At 37.4% G+C, this 22,684-nt stretch overlaps 1 protein-coding gene across 1 annotated transcript in view; it reads left to right on the forward strand.

Annotated features, from left to right (window-relative positions):
- The window catches only part of SHLD2 (shieldin complex subunit 2), a 355,664-nt gene that overhangs the window by 318,509 nt on the left and 14,471 nt on the right, over positions 1–22,684 (forward strand). The window contains exon 7 of the mRNA XM_044056504.1: positions 18,740–18,855. Within this exon, the coding sequence (XP_043912439.1) occupies positions 18,740–18,855 (116 nt within the window). The remainder of the gene's footprint in view (positions 1–18,739; positions 18,856–22,684) is intronic.

Here is a 22,684-nt window from a genome sequence, read left to right on the forward strand (position 1 = left end):
TATTTTATTAAGCCCATCCACGATTGACTGTTATTGATGTGTCAGTCTCCTGAGGGCCTGATAGCTGAGTAGCAATTTATGAAACTCTGAGTTAGAGTTAACATTTAAGAATGAGAAAAAAATCTTTTAAATTATGAAACTTTTTTTGCCTTACCTGTTTAACTTAAATAATTCTCTCACATTTAAACTTCTTAATCGTGACACTGAATAATGTAAATTTAACTTTGTGATTAATCTACGTTGCACTGTGTGTGGTATACCTTTCAAGAGTCATAGGCTTGAGTAAGACAAGTCAGCCAACATGATTAGCACTTGTATGTGTAAAGTTAAGCATAGTGCAACTAACACTGCAGGTATGAAGGAGTTAACAGTGGTCGAGATAGGGCAATGCTAGCCTTTCTTTTCAAAAAGATATCATAAGGCTATAAAAGTAGATCAGAATTTGTCATTTGAAGAAAAAAAAACAAACTAGAAAAAAATAAAGCAAGCAGTGGCAGTTTTCATGAAGATACAACATGTGAAATGAATTGCTGTAGAACCTCCACAAATTGAATGCACTAATGCTAAGAATTATTAGAAGCAGAAATACATAACACTGCTGTTAGATCATCTATGAAAAAAGTAGCATATTTTTGGTCATCTTAAATGAGATTAATAACTAGGTTTGAAGATAATTGGGAAATCTTTGCTTTTCTGTATGTTCAGTCATAATTCTTATTTTTCTGGATGTAATATCTTGTTATGGAGATACTGAAAGTTATCTATCATTCTTTTTTTAGGTTTATGAATTATCCTCCTTATTTCACCTATTACTTTGTGTTGCACAAAAGTATAGTTATTTTAATGGCTAGAATGCATTATAAAATTGGATTGTTTTCTGTAAAGTTGTTCATTATTTAATATTGGAAGTTATGTACAATAAAACAGTGGAGACATAATTTGCTCTGTGTCTACCAGTATGCAAGAAAACTGTATTGTATAGATTTGTAATCTTTAGAAAGATAGCTTTAGCCAATTAGTTAAATATGTTACATTAGAATGTATCAGATACAGATTTAAATTTTTTTTGATATCTTTATTAGCATTTTACTTGCAAAATGTGAATTTGCATTATATGTTTTGATCTGGGCTGTGAAAAGAGACTTTGCCTTGTTGATTTAAGAATAAATTAAGCAGTGAAAAGGTCAGGGATCCTTTTGATGGGTGCTTCTCTTTCATGCTTTCCTTGCCATTATGGTGGGTGCTTCTCTTTCATATGGAATGTTTCTACCTTATGTGTTGCATCATCTACCATCTTGTTCTACACCTATGCCCTTGGCAACACTAATTTTTAGGTGAAGGATGTAGTGTCAGGAAGCATCTTATTTGCAAGAGAAGATAATTAATTCATATCAAAAGCCCTTCCACATGTGACTATTGGGTGCTTTATCCCACTGCACCAGAGAAGCTTAGAACAGGATGTGGGGCAATAACTGGACCTGTCTGTTAATATAGCCCACTTCAGTGAAATAAAACCATGCAGCTACATCCAACTAGGATGCATCAAAATGCTGTATGCCATAACCCGATGTTTTGTGGTAAAGTAGTCAGAGATAATGCACAGTACCCTTCTTCCAAGCTGCAGCATTCTTAGAGCTGATTTCTATAATTAAGATGGGCACAGGGGGCTGTGCTCTACAGAGTGAGTATTGCTTTTGTATAAGGTTATTTGTGGTTCAACTTTTCAGAGAAATTGCTTTGTGAATTTATTTTCAGCTTTTCTGATTTATGGGGTATTTATTTCATACATTTGCATATTGCACTGATGGCATTTGAATAGTTAACTTGGACCCCATTTGGCTCATTATATGGACTAATTGCAATGTGTTCAGTGTGTGCACATCATATCTGGACTGTCAGATATGATACTTTTGATGCAGTATGTAAACAGAATTCAGAGGATATTAGATGACAACATGTAAAAAAGGGATTAGTAGGCTACAACAATGGGTTTATAAAATTAGTATGAGTCTTAAAGTAACTAAAAGTTGGCAATCAAACTGTACTAGCAACAGGCCTCAAAAAACATGATAGATTTTAAATCTGTCTCAGGGCAAATGTGTGCTTGTTCTCAGGAGAGGATAGCACAGACCTGGAGGAGTGTTTTAGAGAATACTCTTAGGCTGAGGAAGTACATCTGCATGGTATTAGATTTATCATTTTTATGTCAAAGTTTCCTTGGCTGACAATGGAGAAGAACCACAATGTTGACTCCTTATCAGGGTCAAAGGCAAAGAAGGCTTTACGTAGATTACCACAAGGTAAGACTGTGAACCTGAGTGATTTGCTGGGTGACTTTTCCAAACTGTATACTAAATTATTTAAGAGCAGCTTCTGTGGCCTGTTTAACTGAGTCAGTGAAAAGCAAAATTTCTTGATGGCTGGAAGTACTGACTGACATCCATTTTACCAAAGCCAGCTAAGGATCGCATCTTGTGTTTTCTTTGCTCAAGATGCTGCAAGGTGAATTATAGTGATTCTGACTGTGTATCTGGCAAGGGGGTTTGGATGCTAGTGCAGACTTGTAATGGGGATAAAGACCCAGGATAATATTAAAAGATCAGCATGGTTAATATCCATAATTCTTTGGGCTTGCTGGATCTGGCTATTTACATTCACCTGCTTGTTTGACAATGATGGTGGTTGCCTGCTTATGGTTGATATCTGGATTTATTTATTTATTATTTTTTTTTTTTTTGCAGTTTTCAGCCTGTCACAATAATTTTGTTTGCGCATTCCTATTTTAATAGTACTTAATGCCCTGTGGCTGTTTATGTATGCACAGTATAACTTCATAATACATTTGTTTATTTGGGAGGATAGTGCTGGCAGCTGGCATTTCTGTGTCACTGCTGAGCTTCAGGAGGCTGAGTGCACATTTTATAGGAGGTCTTTTTGATTGCTGCAACTATGTATTTTTTTGCTCTGTGTTGTCCGTGATACTATTTAGCACTTGCCCACTATTAGAACTTTCATCCTTGCTTTTTTTCGACTTTGGGAACTTATTTTGCCTGTAGATCTGCCCTGTAAACCTGCTCTAAAGGAAATGTATATCTACTTCCTGTGAAAATATCTTGGATCTATTCTACAGTTTGCTTTCCAGATGTCTAGGGCAAACATATTGTAGATGCACAGCATGCATGTTAGTTACCAGCATACAGCCTTGTATCTTCTCATATCATTATAACGCTTTAGTATCTCTGTCTGCTGAAAAATTTGATCTGCAGTGCATGAAACACCCAACCCAAGTCATTAATTTCAGAAGTAAGACCATAATCAGTAAGAATGTGGCACATATACTCTACCAGAAGATATACAGTGGATATAAAATGTGTACACATCCCCTGTTAAATTGCCATGCTGATAGACTCCTACCCAAGAAGACTTAATGCTGTAATTAAATCAAAAGGTGCTTCAACAAAGTATTAGTTTAAGGGTGTGCACACTTATGCAACCAACTTATTGTACTTTTTTATTTTTTATATTTTTCCCCTAACATATTTGTTAGTTTTTCAATTGAATTGTACAGATTATAGGTCACATTAAAGGTGAGAAAAGTTTTGAAATGATTTGTTGTGGTCTCATTTTTCATATCACAAAAACCTGACATTTTAACAGGGGCGTGTACACTTTTTATATCCACTGTACCTGAACTACAGAAATAAGGTTTAGGTGTGTTAAATTTTACTTATTTGAAATATAGTAGCAAGAAAAAAGTTTTAGGTTAATTTCAGAGGGATCAAGCAAGGGGACTCCAGGAAATAGGAACAATAGTTTTGCAAACAACATTAACAGTTTAAACTGGGTAATAATGTAAAGTTCCAGCAAAACAGAAATGGTGTACTATAAAATAGATGAATTTAAACATAAGAGACAATAAGAAGCACAGGGTTTGTCTAGTAAAAAGTATGGGTCACATTAAATAATACCTACACTAAGTGCATATGATATGTATTCAAGAACATCCCTACCACATTTTTTGTGCTTTCTAGTCACTCAGAAAGATTACGCCAAGTGTACATGTAGTCCATACTTTATGTTAACCTTTATGAATCCCTGTTAATATTTAAAGCTGCTAGAAAATCAGTAGGGAAACTAAAATTAGAAGGAAGAAGGTGAGAGTTGTGCCTGTGTTGTCTGTACACTTAGTATAGGCATTATTAGATGCTGTTGGGGGAAGAAGGTCTGGAAACACCCGTGATGATGGAGAAGATGGATCAGTTGAAACGAATCCAGATGAGGAAGTAAGTTGGAGTACTAAGGTGGATCGCAAGTTGGGAAAGGTAACAGAGGAGGTGCTACCAGAATAATTGGAAAAGCCCTGCATACCTGGAAGATTCTGACAGCAGCTTTGTGGTATGCTTGGCCAGTGCAGTAACCATTTTTAAAAGCATGACTCTGCAATAGGGTGGTGATGTTGAGCAGTAAAAATACTCTTTCATTTGCAGAAATGTTAGACAAAGACAAAAAAGATGCAGTGATTGAAGATGAAAGAAGACAAGGACTGGTGCAAGGACAAAAAAACCAGAAGAGAAGGCCAGTGGTAAAAATCAAAACAAAGAACAGTGACAGTGTTAACTGGCATGAAATTATAAACAGTGCTGTTATAGTGCTGAGGTTTAAAATACATGAAATAAGAACTTTAGTGTACTTAGGAAAAGAAGCCTTTTCTGAGGATTCTTTTGAAATTTTACTGTACTTGAAATATTTATGAATGAAGTAAAGAAAAAGAGTTTATTGGCACCATGAAGTGAGTATATTTTTTAGAACTTGGGACTGCAGTTAAGGAATAAAATAAGTGTGCATTTTACAATGTTGAGAAACTTGAGTAAGTCTTTTTCTGCTTGTAATAGGGTGCATGAGATTAAAAATGTATGACAAAAGAAATGTTTGGCCAGGGGGTAGGAGGTTTGGGTGACACTTGATCTGCATGCAGGAAAAATGCAGCATAGTTTAAATGTTATAATTGTGAATGGGAGATGAGAGAACAGTGAGGAAATGGGGTCAACCTAAAGCATATTTCTTTTGTGCAGATGAGAGATTCTTGTAAGACTGTAATAAAATAAGATTCTTAATGTGGAGAAAAGGGCATACCACAAATAATGTCAGCCTAAGTACAGAAAATACAATGAATTTCAACATTTTTGTTTTTTCTGTCCTATACTAGAAAAAGAAAGGTTATAAGAAGAATATAATATTTCAGAAAAAAAGCAAATATAACTAAAGAGTTTGGTGAAGTATTAATGGGGGAGATAATTGAAGAAGAAAATATTTATGAAGTATTACAGTGCAAGATAATGCAGCAGTAGGAAGTGAAGAAGGGGAAGATGGATAATTTGAGACAGGAGAAGACCAAGAAGAAAATGACATACATAACGTTCAGATACTGGAGCCAACTCAGTATAGCTTTGTCAAAGGAAGGCCATGCCTACTAAACCTGCTGGATTTCTTTGAGAAGATTATATAGGCAATGAATGAGGGAAAGCAGTGCATACTGCCTACCTCAACCTAGCTAAGACATTTGATAAAATACCTCACTCAGCCATTGTTAACATACTCCCTAAATTAGACATAAACCCCTGTATAACATGTTGGAGTTCCAGCTGGCTCACAGATAGGACCCAGGAAGTTAGGATTGCTAATACCACCTCTCCAAAGAGGCTGGTCACCAGTGGAATCCCTCAGGGCATAGTGCTGGGCCTGCTCCTCTTTGGCATCTAGTTCTCAAAAGTCAAGGTCTCTGGCTGACCAAGTATGCAGATGACTGCAAACTAGGAGCAATCATAGATTTCCCCCAAGACACTAACATCTTGTAAGAGGGTCTTACTCCAAGAAATAACTAGTGTCAAAGTCATGGCTTAAACGTCAGTGCCAAGAAATGCATATTGGTACCCTTTGGTAAGTCATCCACCCATGAAAATGACATCAATAAAACACACCTAAGATTTGGCACAGTAGTCAGGGATTTGGAAACACATGTTGACAATAGCCTGGCATTCAACCAACACAGGACCAGGATAGTAAGGAAATCATTCTATGTCACTAACTTATAAGTAAGGGATTGGCATCTAGGTCCAGGAAAGTTGTTATACCATGTTATTTGGTCCTCATTAGACTCATCATTTTGTATAATGCCCCTTCGGAATGTACCTGACCAGACAAATGCAACAACTGGAATGTCTACAAAGGTTTATTACCAGAAGAATCCAGGACATAAACACATTTTCCTGTATGGATTGTCTTAAAGCCCTATGACTGTACTCAGTCTCCTACAGACTACTGAGAGGCGATCTATGCTTGGCATACAAGGCATCCTTGGATCCCTCTCTGATAGACCTTTTGTACATTCACAAAACAAAAAAGTATCAGAACTTCTAGGTCTAAGAATTTAAGTTTTGCTTGTGACATAAATAGGACATGTTGGATAAAAAGATATGTATCTCAGAGAATGCCCATTCTCTGGAATAAGCTCCCCATCCATGTGAAGCAGAGTCTCTCCATAACCCTATTCATAATAACCTGAATAAAGAGATTGGAAATTGGAAATTCTCCTTGAGTCTGGCCCCCATGTCTCTGATGGATAAGCCAGTCAGTAAATTATGTTCAGACTAACATACTCTATATATTTATAGTAACTTTCAAATTAACATACCCCTCTCGCAATATAAACGCCCAAGATGCATCAGCTAAAGGGACATATTTAGGTTGTACACCTAGGCTTATAAAGGCCCTAGTGGTCATTAGCCTAGTATGCACCAATGAACCTTTAAACCTATAAATCAGTTGGAGGGAGGGTATGGAGAAGAAAACAACAACTGAAAACTAGAAATATGAAGGGAGGTTATGGTGAAGGAAAAAGAAAATAAAAACTAGAAATAAGAAAGATGCAAAAAAGGAAAACGATGGTTTAGGAATATTATAACTCAATGTAAATAGCATTCAAAATTATATCAGAGATGTGGGAGTGACTGAATGATATAAAAATAAGTATGGAAGTTCTATGTTTGTTAGATATGACCAGTGTGAAGAAAAAAAAAGGAAAAGAAGATGTGTGAGACGTATGACATGTGTGAGATGTATGAGATGTGTAAGATGTATGAGATGCGTGAGATATCTGAGATGTATGAGATGTATGAGATGTGTGAGATGTGTGAGATGTGTGAGATGTGTGAGATGTGTGAGATGTGTGAGATGCATGAGATGTGTGAGATGCATGAGATGCGTGAGATGCGTGAGATGCATGAGATGCGTGAGATGCATGAGATGTATGAGATGTGTGAGATGCGTGAGATGCATGAGATGCGTGAGATGTACGAGATGCGTGAGATGTACGAGATGCGTGAGATGTACAAGATGTATGAGGTGTACGAGATGTGTGAGGTGTACGAGATGCATGAGATGTACGAGATGTGTGAGATGTATGAGATGTGTGAGATATGTGACATATATGAGATGCATGAGATGTATGAGATGCGTAAGATGTGTGAGATGCGTAAGATGTATGAGATGTATGAGATGTGTGAGATGTATGAGATGTATGAGATGTATGAGATGTGTGAGGTGTACGAGATGTATGAGATGCGTGAGATGTATGAGATGCGTGAGATGTACGAGATGCGTGAGATGTGTGAGATGCGTGAGATGTGTGAGATGTACGAGATGCGTGAGATGTACAAGATGTGTGAGATGTACGAGATGTGTGAGATGTGTGAGATGTATGAGATGTGTTCCGGAACAGAATGTTTTAAAGTGAAGAGATAAGGATACTAGATGGATCAGTAGTCATGCCAGGAAGATGAATTAGAAAAAGGGAAAGATGTGTAAGGGAAATTGAAGGTGATGCGTACACCAGTATTAATGAGAGGAAAAAGATGTTTGCGGGACTTAAAAATGTTGTCCTATAAAATACGTCAGTTCTGTGGTGGGAGATTTACCTGCAATTTGGAAAAGTAGAGGGTGCAAGTAATTCAGACATTAAAGTAATAAGAGAAGTTATAAGACATAGAGGATTAAAAAATGGAGTATGTACATATGAAAGGGGAACTTTTAGAAATGAAATAGATTATGTGGTGTATTCAAAAATATGAAATAAGTGGGGTAGAAGTAGCTGAATTTTCAAATCATAGAGCAGTATGGGCTAGAAGAGAGAATAATAATAAAACAAAGGAATGGAGTAAAAAGATTGATTGGACAGACTGTTAAAATAGATGAAAGGGGAATATACGATTTTCTGGGAACAGCATATGGCAGTGATAGTACATTATGAAAGCTGGTCATATTGCTGAATTGCTTATAAAGAAACAACCTGTGTGTAGATAGATGTAGCTGTGTATGTATGTATATATATATATATATATATATATATATATATATATATATATAGAGAGAGAGAGAGAGAGATACAGTGCAATTGAAAAGTATTTGCCCCCTTCCTGATTTCTTACTTTTTTGCATGTTTGTCACACCTAAATGAAGTTCTTCCTGTTTCACTGTTGCAGTCATGCAGGTAGCCCTCAGTCGGCCCGAATACCAGAGTCTTGGGATTTCTGCGTCGGATGATGTCGCCTCTTCCATGACATCAGGTCGTCAGGGGTATAAAACATGCAGCTGGCGCCATTTTGTTTCAGATCATCAGACAAGTTTGAATGTTCGAGAAAGATAGCCCAAGTGGGCACGGGGTGCAGTTTTTGAGTGATGATTTTGTTTGTTGAGGAAAAAAAAAATATCCAAGCCTACATGGCCCTATGTGAAAAAGTAATTGCCCCACTAATAACTGGTTGTGCCACCCTTAGCAGAAGCAACTGCAAGCAAGCGTTTGTGATAACTGGCAGAGTCTTTCACATCGCTGTTGAGGAAATTTGGCCCATTCTTCTTTGCAGAATTGTTTTAATTCAGCCATATGTGAATTACCACATAGGTGGCAGTACACTAAACATCGAAAGTGTGATAAGAGACTTGGGGACACAGGTGGACAGTGGTCTCACCTTCAATAACCACATCGCCACAACAGTCAGGAAATCCTTCTATGTGGCACACCTCATCACTAAGGGCTTTTCATCCAGAAAAAAGGAGGTAATTGTCCCACTGTACTCGTCCCTCATTAGACCCTTATAGAATACAACGCCCCATTTGGTATGTATCTCTCACGACATCTGCAACAACTGGAAAGGCCACAGAAATACCTCACTAAAAGAATCACAGGCCTAAAGCAGATGCCGTATGCTGACCGCCTTAAAAAACTCCAGCTATTCTCTGTCGCATATTGTCTACTCTGAGGCGATCTCTGCTTAACGTACAAGGCCATGTCAAACCCAGAGCTGTTGGACATGCTACACTTAAAGAAATCCCAATTCCTCAGAGCTACATGCTCCAGGGATCTAAACCTTGTCATCACAATAAACAAAACATGCTGGAAGGGTAGGTTCCTGACCCAGAGACTCCCCAGACTCTGGAATAGACTGCCCATACATGTCAAGCAGAGTGCCTCTTTGGCCATCTTTAAAAGGAACCTTGATGATTGGATGGGAGAAAAGAAATTCACCCCGGGGATCACATCAGTCACCCTGCTAGACAGGGGTCCAGGGAAGTAAATAGTGTGGGAAGAAATATCCAGGGAATTGTTATGGCTAGGCTTGTATAGGCCCTAGGGCCAATAGCCTAGTACCAACCTATGAACCTGAAAATATTTTTGATTGTAGAAAAAAAATGTTAAGCAAAGGCAATAGAGTAAATAATGAAATTATAAAAACACGTGAAAAAGAAGTGGAATAATGTGGTGATAAAATAGGAGAAATGTAGAGCTGTATGAAAAATAGAAAAAAAAGTTAAAACAATGTTCTTTAGACGAAGATTTTTTAAAGGAAAAAAGGGGAAGTTTCACCATTTTTGGGAAAAGGGGTAAATAATAAAAGGAAGAATGGATTCATTGTTTGAAGAAGGAAATATTAGATATACGTAGAGAGACATGATGGAAATTGTGTAAATGTGGAAACAATAAATGCTTCAGCAATGAACATTTAATCAATAAATCTTATATATATTTCGTAATTAATTCATTATCAATCCCTTTTGGTTGCAAGGTATCAAGCATGTTGAAAAACATGAATATTTATTGACATGCATTTATTTCCTAGTGTATATTAAGTTGTATTTTTCTTTAAGTTTTGATGACATAATTGTATGTTACTATAAATTAGATATTTAATTAATTGCATTATGACCTTGGAAGGCTATTTAGCTAAAGCACTAGTTCTATTTTGCGATTTTAGTGCTGGAAAAATAAAATGTTTTATTTTTGAAGTGCCAAGAATGTTTTTTTTTTTTTTATTTAAGACAATAGGAATTTACTTTCACTAGAGATGTTGCAAAGTTAGGCAACAATTTAGCTAGATTCCTGATAAGGAATGAATAAGGTTGAAGGGTGGTAGAGGTAGCTATCTGAGAGTGGTGTGTATCGCATCATGCATTTGTGTCTGTGAACAGAGTAATTAACAGTGAGAAGGAAAGACGGAGCATGACTGAACTGTAAAGAGATTCCTTGGAGCCCATCAGTAATGGAAGGTAGCCCATGTGGCAGAGGTGTCTGGTATAAAAAGGAAGGCAAAGAACGAGTGTACACACATCAAGAGAAGAGCTGGTAGGGATAGAACTGCAAGATGAGTAGCGCATTTAAAAACTGCGAAGGTATGAAAGAAAAGGAACTATTACAGCATACAGTACAATTAATATTAAGTGTGCATTACATAGTCACAGGTTTCCTCACTGTGTTTAAAGACAGAAGTGTATCATATAGTTAAAGTATACTCACTGCATTTAAAAGTAGACGCAGGGTTAGTTTAGTTAATTTTGTTGTACTATACTGTAAATTTAAATTTAAATAGTACCATATCTTGTTATCTTTGTCAGTTACCAAAGCATTCTTTGATAAATAATTTTAATTTATTAGTATAACGGAGTGTAACTGTTTCCAAATGGAATAGTATCTAGGATTTATCCAATTTATCACAATTCTAATTATAGATGCCTTTATATAAGTTTCAATCTCTGGGAATTTTAACCCCCCCTTGTTCCCATTTTCTGATATGATGAGAATATGCCACTCTATTTCTTTTGGGGTACCATAGGAATTTCATCAGAGTTGAAATGATTTCTTTAAGGATTTTCTTTCCTGGTGGAAGTATAAGGGCTTGTGCTATTTTTGGTGTGTGTAGAAAATTCATTAATGCAAATTTAGATATAAAACTGTGGCATAGATTTTTAATACCATTTACTATTACAAGGGATTTCCCTGATAAAACACAGAGAGATTTTTGGTTTATGGGAAAATAATAACCTATTTTGTTGGTTGCAATGTATTGAAAACCAACAAGCTTTGAACCCACAAAGTATATTGTCAACATATGGTCTATCCCCTAATGACTGGTTGGTTCTTCAGAGTGTCACAGCATACACTAAGGATCTGTGTAGAATAATACATAACTCATCCTTCAAAACTGTACCAAAAATTATAAACTGGATTTTTGGAATTCTATATAATAATATCAATGTTAAGAATGAATTATCATCTATATATAACACTTTAATTATCTATAAGACAACTCCTAAAGATTCTTACTGGCAATACCTAATTAAAGGGTTTCAAGTATCATTATCAATGGAAGATAAAATAAACATTTTATTTTCAGTTAAACTAACTTCTTACTCACAATTCTGGAGGATGTTTCATTGGAAATGTTTACACAGATCCTTTTTGACACCTGAGAAACTCTCAAAAATGAACCCTTCAAACAGCAAGTTATGTTGAAGCTGTCATCTGTCCACTAATGCTGACTGGTCTCATATTTTTTATGACTACTAATATTAAACCATAGTGGATTGAGATTAACAAATTTCTTCAAGCTATCTGTACTGATATATTTGTTTTGACAAAGTCTTTAATTTTATTGAATGTTGTTAATAGTAATAATATGAAGAAAGATGACCTGTATTTGTTGTGGACAATGTTAACAATAGCCAGAAAATGTATAACTAGAAGATGGAACTCTAATGTAGCACCCACAATGGAGGGATTCCTATCATCACTGAAGAAATGCATACTAATGGAGAAAAGAACTAAAGAGTTAAGAACTTTTCCTAAGCCATTGGTTAATATTCCGTGGTCCATAAAGTTTGGAATTTGATTAATACCCTACAGATGGAACCAAACTCTTCCTATCATAGTTTATATATTAACTTATTATTTAACTACAAATGTTTTTATCTGAATTCTTTTTGTCAGGCTGAATGTAAATACTGTAAATAGTTATTGAATGTTATGACTGTATTAAATTATTGTGTTATTTCATCAAAATAAAAATCATTTGAGTAAAAAAAAAAATAGACGCAGGGCTTTCTTTGGTGAAAGTACCTCAGACAGAAGGAGTAGAGTAAGGGTGATGTAATGAGACTGTAGTGTTACAGGAAGGAGACGGTGAGGACGTATTGGGTGGGAGACTAATGGACGGGAGAAGAGAGATGAGGTTTGGACAGTGTATGCTGCTGTTAAATGATGTTAGTCAGTGGTATTAAAGTGACTGTGAAAACAGTGTTTAAAGCAGGTGTGTATAGTAGTTAGTCGTGGGGAGCTTCAGAGTTCAGGGTAGTTGTTGAACTTTCTGATGCTGGGTGGGATAGACTCCCAAGTTTTTGAGAGTAGTACTAAAAAGCAGTGATTGACCATCTGTATTCTAATTTTGCCTGTAGAAATCCCTTGCTTATTGCCTTTATTTTGAATAGGGAGAGAAAATGAGAAGTTTTCCAAGCCCAGAACAAATTTTTTTTGTATTTTAGATCATGTGTTTTATGTGAAGTTTAAAGCTGATGCTGTGGTATAACCAGAGGCCCCCTGGTACTGTATTGTTTCCAAAATGTTTTTATTGTGGTCTGTAGCATGTAAGTTTGAGGGAACCAACAATATTTTTTAGCTGGAACCAAAAATCATAACGTAGGGACAAGTTCGATTCAAGTAGTTATAAAGTCTGAGCTTCAAGAAAACAAGAAAAGTATTACAGATTAGCTTATTAACTGTACAATAGTCCTTAACTCTTTAAATGGGTATAATATCAGACTCTCCTGTTTCTTAAATTTGCCAAGTCCAAGATCACTGTAGCTCTTTAGTTTGGGGAAACTCCATGTTACCACAGTATTGGACTTGGCATATATTTCCCAGGAACTACTATATATGAGTTCAAATAGTAATTGCTCAAGCCTCAGGAACTCACTACATATAACTTGATACCTAGTAGTTTGTATGTGTCCGCATGGGAGGAGATGATTGGCAGGTCCAACCTGCTTTGCCAGAGATGGCCTGCACCTCTCGTTTTCTGGCTTCTGCATACTGGCCAAAGCCCTTGCTATCCCCAAAGTGCCTTTTTTCGACAGAGACCAGCTAAAGCAGTCCCAGCATAGAGGATATCACTATAGCTGTTTCCATTGCTAAACTGGACCATATATTGCAACATACTATCTATATGTCTGCCAGTGTCTCTACGTGTGTGTAAGTGGATGTTAAGTACCAGTAACCGATTGTTGCTATTAATGTATTCAAAATACTAAATACAGTACATTTAGCATAATCTGAGCAAGTGCAAACCTTAAATTGTGACACTTTCAGTTTGATTGTGTACCACACTTCAGACTCATCACTCGCTGCACCATATTCAGCTATTTACATATTTTATGCACATTATTTGCCCCCTTCACTCACATTTGAGTTTTGCCAAAGATGCATTTTTTGCATTTTTAACTGTTTCCAAACTATGTACTAGAAATTCTGCATTATTTTCAGCTGATGTACCCTACAGTAACAAAAGGTTGTTTTTTTTCAAATCAGCAGGCCATTCTATAACCAACCTGTGCACAAATCAGTGTATTTATACATTTTCAACAAGAAAACAAAGAAAATAAGTGTGGTCACCATGCTGTCAAGCTCAGACATAAACTTTAATAAAACTATTAAAAAGAAAACTTTAAAATTCAAGACTTTAAAACGTTAACTGCTTTCGGGTTGTACCCAACCCTCCTTCAGATCTGCCATTCAATTCATGTTCAAAATATATAAAGGTACAAGAAGATGAATCATTTGCCTCTTTATGGTACACCTTCCAAAGTTCTCCTATCATATTCATCTAAGAAGCCTATGCTCCTTAAGAGCTAGTTTGAGTGATAGATTAGCAATTAGTCCAGTACAAGGTGATTAATCATTTGCCTCCTTATGGTACACCTACCAAAATACTCCAATCACATTCATCTAGGAAGCCTATGCCCCTTAAGGGCTGGTTTCAGTGGCAGATGAGCATTCATTCCAGGAAATGTATCTGCTTTAAGTTCAGCAATCCATTTCATATCAGTCTGTTCTGTCTGTAATAGTACCACCACGAAAGCTCTCTTGTATCACTTGCAGTACCATGAAACGGAACTGATGTCCCAAGTTCTGCAAAACATGCTTGGCTAAAGGGTTTTTCTTGTCTCCTAGCCTGATGTCACTCACATTTAGATATACGTTCCTTAAATTGTCTATCATTTTTTCCTAAATAAAAACAATCACAGGATGCACAGGTAGCAATGTAGGCGACATGTTTTGTTTTACAATCGGCATAAGATCGACATCTGTATCTCTTGAAATAAACCAGATGTATAAATTTATTCTTGTCCTTGATATGATATTATATAGGACATGATATTGTCCTATATGGACAGACTCAAAAAACTCCCAACTATTCTCTGTCTCCAGAGACCTCAACCTCATTACCACAATCAACAGAACAAGTTGGGGGGACAAGTTCATAACCCAGAGACTGCCCATGCTGTGGAATAGACTTCCCATACATGTCAAACAGAGCACCTCACTGGCCCTCCAAGAGAAATCTTGCTGAGTGGATGGAAAATAGAAAATTCCTCCTGGGGATCACTCCAGCGGCTCTACTCGACAGGGTGGCACGATGCCAGGGTAATCCTATGGGCTAGGCTTGTAAAGGCTCCAGGACCATTAGCCTAGTACACACCTATGAACCTATATATCTACACAAATAGCATACTCTGCACAGAAGAGTGCCTGTCCTGTCTGATTTGGTGTTGTCACTTGGATACGAGGCATAGCATAAATGTTGTTTAAGATTTTTATTCCTTTTGATGCTAAACAAAGGTGTTTCACCGACAATATCTCTCAAAATAGGATTGACTGTCAAGATCTTCCAATTATCCTTTGTGATAATACAAACATAATTGATGTCACTGGCGTAAGTCAAAATTAATCTATTTTTCTGGGTTGATATAGAGCTCATAATTCTAGAATTAGATGAATCCTGTTCTTGTTTGGAAAAATATGGTCTCACTTTGGTGCTCCTCGTCTCCTTGACTTCATTCATTTCTTTATCTATCTCTCGACTTGTATAGCTTCTGTCTCTAAGTATATTACCCATATGCATCGTAGCTTCAGTACATTCCTTTTGTGTAGTATGTAACCTGGATGTTCTCAATAACTGATTCTTCACAACATTAGAAAAAAAACACGTTGAGGATGCATACTGCTCCTGTGTAAGGATGTGTTCTTCCAACATTCTTATCTGTACAGTCCTGTGCTACGAATGCCATGTTCATCAATAGAAAGTCTGATGTCCCAAAAATCAGTGGTGGAATTGGAATAGTGCATTGTGCATTTCAAAAAATCTGTACTGGTCTCCAGATATTGAACAAAACTGGTTAGTCGTTCTGGCATATCTTCCCATAACAAGTGGATGTCATCTACAAATCACTTGTAAAACTTAAGAACTGATAAATGGGGATTATGTACACTGTGTACAAATGTTGCCTCCCACTCAGCCAACACTAGGTTGGCATAACTGTTGGCACAGGAGGTGCCCATTGCAACTTCACATCTCTGCTAGTATATATTTTTTCCAAATATAAAGATGGTATTCTGTAAAACAAGGTTGTGAAGAATACCTATGAGTTCAGTTTTGTCGTTGTCAAAATCACTGTTGTCTGCCAAAAAATGCTTTGAGAAAGAACCATAAATAAACTGTGGACATCAAGAGTAACCATTATGTAGTGTACACCATTCTCAAGCATATTCCCATAATCAAATGTATGTAAAAAAATACCTTGTATCTTTAAGGATCGCTGGTGCTCGTTGTAAAAAATGTTTAAGCTGATGTTCTAGAAATATTGAAATCGGTTCTGTTGCCCATTCATTTCCAGATATGCTGGAGCACATTGGAGGATACTTCCATTCCTTGTGTACCTTAGGAATCCCATCGATACTTGGAATTGTAAGATTTTCAATAACAACATAATTAAACAACTCCTGTGAGGGGCATAGGCTTCTTAGATAAACATGATAGGAGCATTTTAGAAGGTGTACCATAAGGAGGAAAATCATTCGTCATCTTGTACCTTTAAATATTTTGAACGTGAATTGAATAGCAGACCTGAAGAAGGGTTGGGTACAACCTGAAAACACTTACTGTTTTAAAATCTTGAATTTTAAAGTTTTCTTTTTATTTGTTTTGTTAAAGTTTATGTCTGAGCTTGACAGCATGGTGACCACACTTATTTTCTTTGTTTTCTTTTTTGTTGTATATTTTACTGTGTGGATCTTTGACTGCCGCTCCCTATTTCTTTAGTTTTATACTTATAAATATTATCTGGCCTCCGTAATTCATACTGAAAGCTGCTCGGGGGGAAATATGTACACACTGTAGCTGAGTATACATATGCTTGATGATACAGCTGTGCAGCAATGCCAGTAGTAATAGTGAAATGAGATTTGCTAGTAGCAATATTTCTTGCAGACCTTGCTAATAAACCATTCCACCTCAGTCATATCCTAAAGTTGAGTGATTAAAACTTTCAGCTTCAGTGTTGGATGGCATCTTAAAAGTTGATGTGGATGAGCTGCTAGCGTTTTTGATAAATTTATTCTTTTATTTATGTAAATGAAAGGGTATCCAGACATCTAGAAGGAAATAAGTTCATGAGGAATGAGTCATTTCAGTCCTGGAGGATTAAAACTGAATCCAGTATTGTACTGATTATTTACAGCCATGAATTCTGTGTATTCTTGATGCAGAAAAAAAATGAGGACAGTTTCTTAGCCGCTGCCATAGATATTCATGTCCCTAATGTCAAATTCACTTCAGCACTTTGTGTGTCACAAATTGTAGCAACACGGTTGCTACAGTATACAAAGTCAAGAAAGATTTTTTTTTTCTTAACAGCTGAGGGGTGCAGGAGCTCCAGATTGGGGGAGGATGCTTTTTTTTTTCCTTTCTTGTTTTTTTCTCTCTACAACTCGGAGCTGAAGGGGTGCCAATCAGGGAGTGGTACCAGGCACTAGATGAGCCTGCTATAGGTCTGACCAGAAGTCTTAAGAACGCATTGCCTGATCATGAGGCTGTAGTGCAACTTGAACACATACACGTTTCTGCAATTACTAACTTGGTTTCATCGTAAAGATAGCACTCCCTCCATGCAGTTAGGCCTGGTGTAAATTGTGATGGCATTTCCATATTTACCAAGGACCACATCACTTCTAGACAGATTGCCAGAGACACACAAACTGTTGTCATTTTTTGTGGACACCAAGTGCACTGTGGTGAGAACATTTACTGCACTAATGTACCATCTGAGTACTATGATTTTGCACTATTTAGACTGTTGGACAAGAGCAGCAGCTTGTCTTTTGTAATGACATTGTCTCAGTTTTGCTTATGGCTGTCTCTTACAATACTTTTTTAGGTACACATGAATGTTAGTCTTGGAAACAGTAGCTTACTTGATAGTTTTGCTTGGAATGAGAATTTTATTTATTTAATTTTATTTATTTAACATTTGTTAACCGGGAAAGTCCAACTTGGAACGTAGCCAATTTTCAGCACAGGCCCAGGGAGAAATGCTCTAGATGCATGTCTTTGAATGTGGGAGGATACCGGAGAAACCCGGTAGAAACCCACACAAATGCAGGGAGGACATGCAGACTCCACACAGAAGGCACCCCAGTTGAGAATCTAACCGGAGAACGTCTTGCTGTGAGGCAACAACACTACCGCTGCACCACTGTGCCATCCAAATTGTAGTTTCATGCCACATTTTCTACATGAGGTGGGAAGCAAATTATATTTGATTTATACCATGTGCATAAAAGATTGCCTGCTAACAATAACTAGCTTTTAAAACCTTTTATTGACTCTCTAGGTAGGAAAAAAAAGACCTGCCTGTTTGTTTCACCTTCTTAAGATCAGAAAAGTCCAGGATGCACCTACCTTGTCTTGCCTACATAACATCATATCCGATGGGGCAAACGTCTAAAGGAAATAACATGAGAATTCTCAAAAGCCAGACTGGTGTACAGAGAAACTGTAGAAATGGTTTCTTAAAGATAATATTGAGAGCTACACTTTAATTTTCTTTTCTTTGTATGTGGTACTCTCAGGGTTAAATTGAAGAGATGCAGAAGCACTTTTTAGTGAGAAAAAAATTGTTTGGATGGAAATGTATTTTAAACTGGTTTGTAAATTGTAAAGGTCACATAGTTCTGGAATGTTCAGATTTACGTTGATGTCTGCTATCAATTAATTAAATTTCTAGAAATTAAAAATCTGTTAAGACACAAATTTCTCACCACCATGTATTGCTGTGATTTAAATGATTGTTTCTGTTTTAGCCCAGCAGTTATGACAGTTTCAGATGGGAGTAATGTGATTTTGGTCCATGTATCTCCTAAGCTTTTGAAGAAGATCTTCCTTAATATTCCAGCTGACTGGATGAAGAAGGCCATAGGTATAAAATGCTTTGCAATGTTAAAAAAAAAAAAACTCTGGTAAATATATGCACATGTCATACTCTCAAGTATCAAGCCAAGTATTTTGAAATGAGAAATGCAGCTTTGAAACAGAATGTAGTGCCATTGTAGTCTCTGAATCACTGTTCTGGGAGTGCTGGGACTTAATGTGGTGAATAATTATAGAAGTCCTAAATGAAGATTAAAGCAGTATGTACAGGATAGATAATGATATGGTGTGATAAAAACAGTAATGTTGACTGAGAACATAAATCATTTTAAAAATCAATGGTTATGTATGTACTGTAACCAGAACGAGATAGTTTAACATAATTTGCCTCTGTACATAAAGCCTTTTCTGAAGGATAAGTAAGGATAAATGATATCATTTTTGATAGAGTGGATGTAGCACAGAGGGAAAAAGATACTACCGCAGTAGCTGGTGAAGAAGGGAAATTGTTACTTAGAATCTCTGTACCACATACATTGCTGTAACTTGGCAAAATATACAGCTTGGGTGCAGAGGAGAAAAACCATAGCAGAGGTAGAGGCTTATAGGATGCATACCCATATACAGCCTTGTTTCTCTTTATTTATAACCACTGTACTATATTACCTTCTTTTGAAATCTCAGTATAAGTGTTTGAGTACTGGTGTAGTGGTCAGTGGCCCTGGACTGACTCAAAAGTGGCTGTGGTCTCACAGTTCAGAGGATGTTTTCCATGAGCTGTTAATGAGCGGTTTTCTGTAGTCAGGGTTTGATTCCCCCCATCCTCCATTTTCCTAGTTTGGGATTCTGAGCAAGTCACCTAACTAGACAGTGCTCTAGGGCAATTGGTCTATGCTCCTCAGTGGTCTGCTGGACTGCATGCATAATAACTACCTATGAACCTGTATTCTGTCATATAGGAAACAGTAGTTGACAGAAGGGAGTATGTCTTCTAAAGCCAAGGTGCAATATGCTAGGTATTCAGTGGTTATGCCCATTTGGTCCACTCCACTGAGAAAGATGTACACTTAGTACCCAGTTCAAGCAAACTATGCCTTCACTCATTAGTGTGCTGGACTGCTGGCACCTAAAGGATGAGAGTTCTGTGATGGTTAATGGCTACTAAAATATGTGGCAGTGTTTAAAGTAACAACATCAGTTTGTTTCTTTCTCCCTGTAATTATCCTGCTGATCACTGGAAAGCCTAATGACTGCTTCATAGGTGCTAGCTTGGAATTTGTGCTTATATTTTGCTGCTGGTGAGAGAAGGAGCAGAGTGCATTTATTCCTAACTGTTTCTGGTTGGGCAGTGAGTGTCTGTGCTTGATCTTGGTCTGGTTGCTATTCAAGGTATGTACCAGAAAAAGGCATCATCTGGGACAAGACTGTGGATCACCAAACAGACTGTAGCCTGCTTCTCATCTTGGGATTGGTGATACTCTTTTGCTTCTGGTGAGAGAAGACACAAATGAACATTGTATCCTAGCTGAGTGAAGCTGTGGTGAGACTAACACTAGTAGTAGCCAGGCAGTGGCCATTCAGGTGACTCCCCTCATTTCATCATTCTTGAGAAGCCAATTATTTATTTTCAGTAAGTACTGCATGATTTGCTTCTAAGTTCAGAATATCTGCCTTAATACTTCACCCATAAATCATCTAGGTCTACTTATTAGTTTCTCCTCAAGTGTTTTGCAGTGTCCTGTTTAGCCACAGACACCTTGAGTTGACATTTTTCCTGTAAAAACACCATTGAAATTTTACCAATACCTAGTTGCACACAGAAAAAGAAGTACTCACCATAACATTCCATGTTTGTTGTCCATCTCACCGTTCATTCTTACAATAATGGATTCAGAGCTGATCCACGGCTCCGACTCGGCCGAATACTTAGCTGAAAATCTCAAACCTGACTCGTGGCAAGAAGGTATCCCACAATGCAGTGGTGCAATTCCCCAGATCTTGTTTGCTACTATATTGAAAGTTATGTACATTATATACATATCTACAAACATATACATATAAACATATATCCAAGTCCATACTATATGTACTGGAAGGAAAAACAAGCCGAGACAAAGAACTCCCGAAATTAGTAAAAAATCTACCAGGTCCACAAGGAGTCTTTGGCAGGGGGAAGGAAGGAGGGTTCATAAAAATGAACGGCGAGATGGACAACAGACATGTAAAGTTATGGTGAGTGCATAAGTTCTTTATGTTATGTTGTCCTATCTCGCCTTCATTCTTACAATGATGGGACAGTCTCCCTAGCACCATTTCCCTGGGTGGCTCACAGGAGTACACCTTTAAGCACCGTGGACCCAAAGGATGCCCTGTCTCTGGAGGTCAAATCCACTTTGTAATAAGTGATAAAAGAATGTGGAGTAGACCAAGTAGCTACTGCACAAATATTATCCATGGGAACTCTGGCTTGAAAAGCAGATGACGTAGCCATTGCTCTAGTTGAATGAGCCTTCACTTTGAAAGGTAAATCTTTGTGATTAGAGTCCTAGATTAATGTAATACAATTTGAAAACTAATTGGAAAGAGTACTTTTTGAGACTAAGGATCCTTTTTTGCATCAGAGAAGGATACAAATAATTGGTTAGATTTTTCTGAAGTCTTTGGTCCTATGCAAATAGAATCTGAGTTGCCTCTGCACGTTCGGTTGATGTAATTTGTACTCTGCCTTGTTACTATGATTAGAAAAGAACACTGGAAGTTCTATAGATTGGTTTATATTGTTTGGAGAAGAGACTAGGTTGAAAGGATGGGTTTGTACGCAAGGATACCCTATCCTTATGAAAAATCAAATATGGCGGTTTAATAGAAAGAGTTTGCAATTCTGACATCCTTTTAGCAGACATTATAGACACTAAAAACAAGGTCTTCCAGGAAAGGAACTTTAGGTCAGAAGATGAAGAGGGCTCAAAGGGAGCTAACATGAGATGAGACAAAACAAAATTTAGATTCCCAAGGAAAAAGGGGCTCCTTAAAGGGAGGTCTTAATAAGGAAGCACCTTTTAAGAAGACTCTACACAACCTATGTGACATTAAGGTGGAAGTAGAATCACCAATGTGAAAATTTGAAATTGCAGCAAACTGAACCCTGATGGTTGCTGCAGCTAAGCCTTGTTGAAACAGTTCTGCCAAAAATTCCAAAATAGAATGGATAGGTGCAGAAAAAGGATCGATCTTCCTGTCTTGAGCCCAAAGGGAAAACTTCTTCCGCTTACTAGAATACAGCTTTCTAGTGGAAGCGCTTTGTGCGAGGACATTAAGATATGTCTAACTGTAGGAGTGAAATTGTGAAGCCTGACTAAATTGGGAAGTGGAGCGGCCAAGCTGTCAGTTTTAGGGTGTGCAGAGAAGGATGAAGCTCCCCTGACATATGAGTCAGCAGATCTGGCACTGGGTCCAGAATCCAAGGCTTCTCCTGAAGATGAGGCCAAAGGAAGGGAAACCAAACTTGACAAGGCCAGTAAGGAGCAATGAGAATTATCCTGCTTCCCGAGCATTGTGCTTTCTGAATTACTCTGGGTATGACAGGAAATGGTGGAAAGGCATATAGAAGTCCCCAAGGGCCAATCGTGAGCAAGAGCGTCTCTTGGTGTCTCCCCCAGAGGGGGGATTAGGATAAAGTAGTTGCTGCACTTGGCATTCATGGGAGTGGCAAAGAGATTGCAGCAAGGCTGTCCCCATGTTTGGAAAATCATTTCCACTACATTGTGATTGAGAGACCACTCGTGAGGCATTAGGATTGCTCTGCTCAACTTGTCCGCTATCATGTTGGACTTCCCTGGAATGTGCATTGCAATTAGAAAGCACTGGAAAGAAACTGC

The sequence above is a fragment of the Protopterus annectens genome, chromosome 14.part0, assembly GCF_019279795.1.
Source record: "Protopterus annectens isolate FY-2018-M chromosome 14.part0, PAN1.0, whole genome shotgun sequence".
NCBI classification, from domain to species: domain Eukaryota; kingdom Metazoa; phylum Chordata; order Ceratodontiformes; family Protopteridae; genus Protopterus; species Protopterus annectens.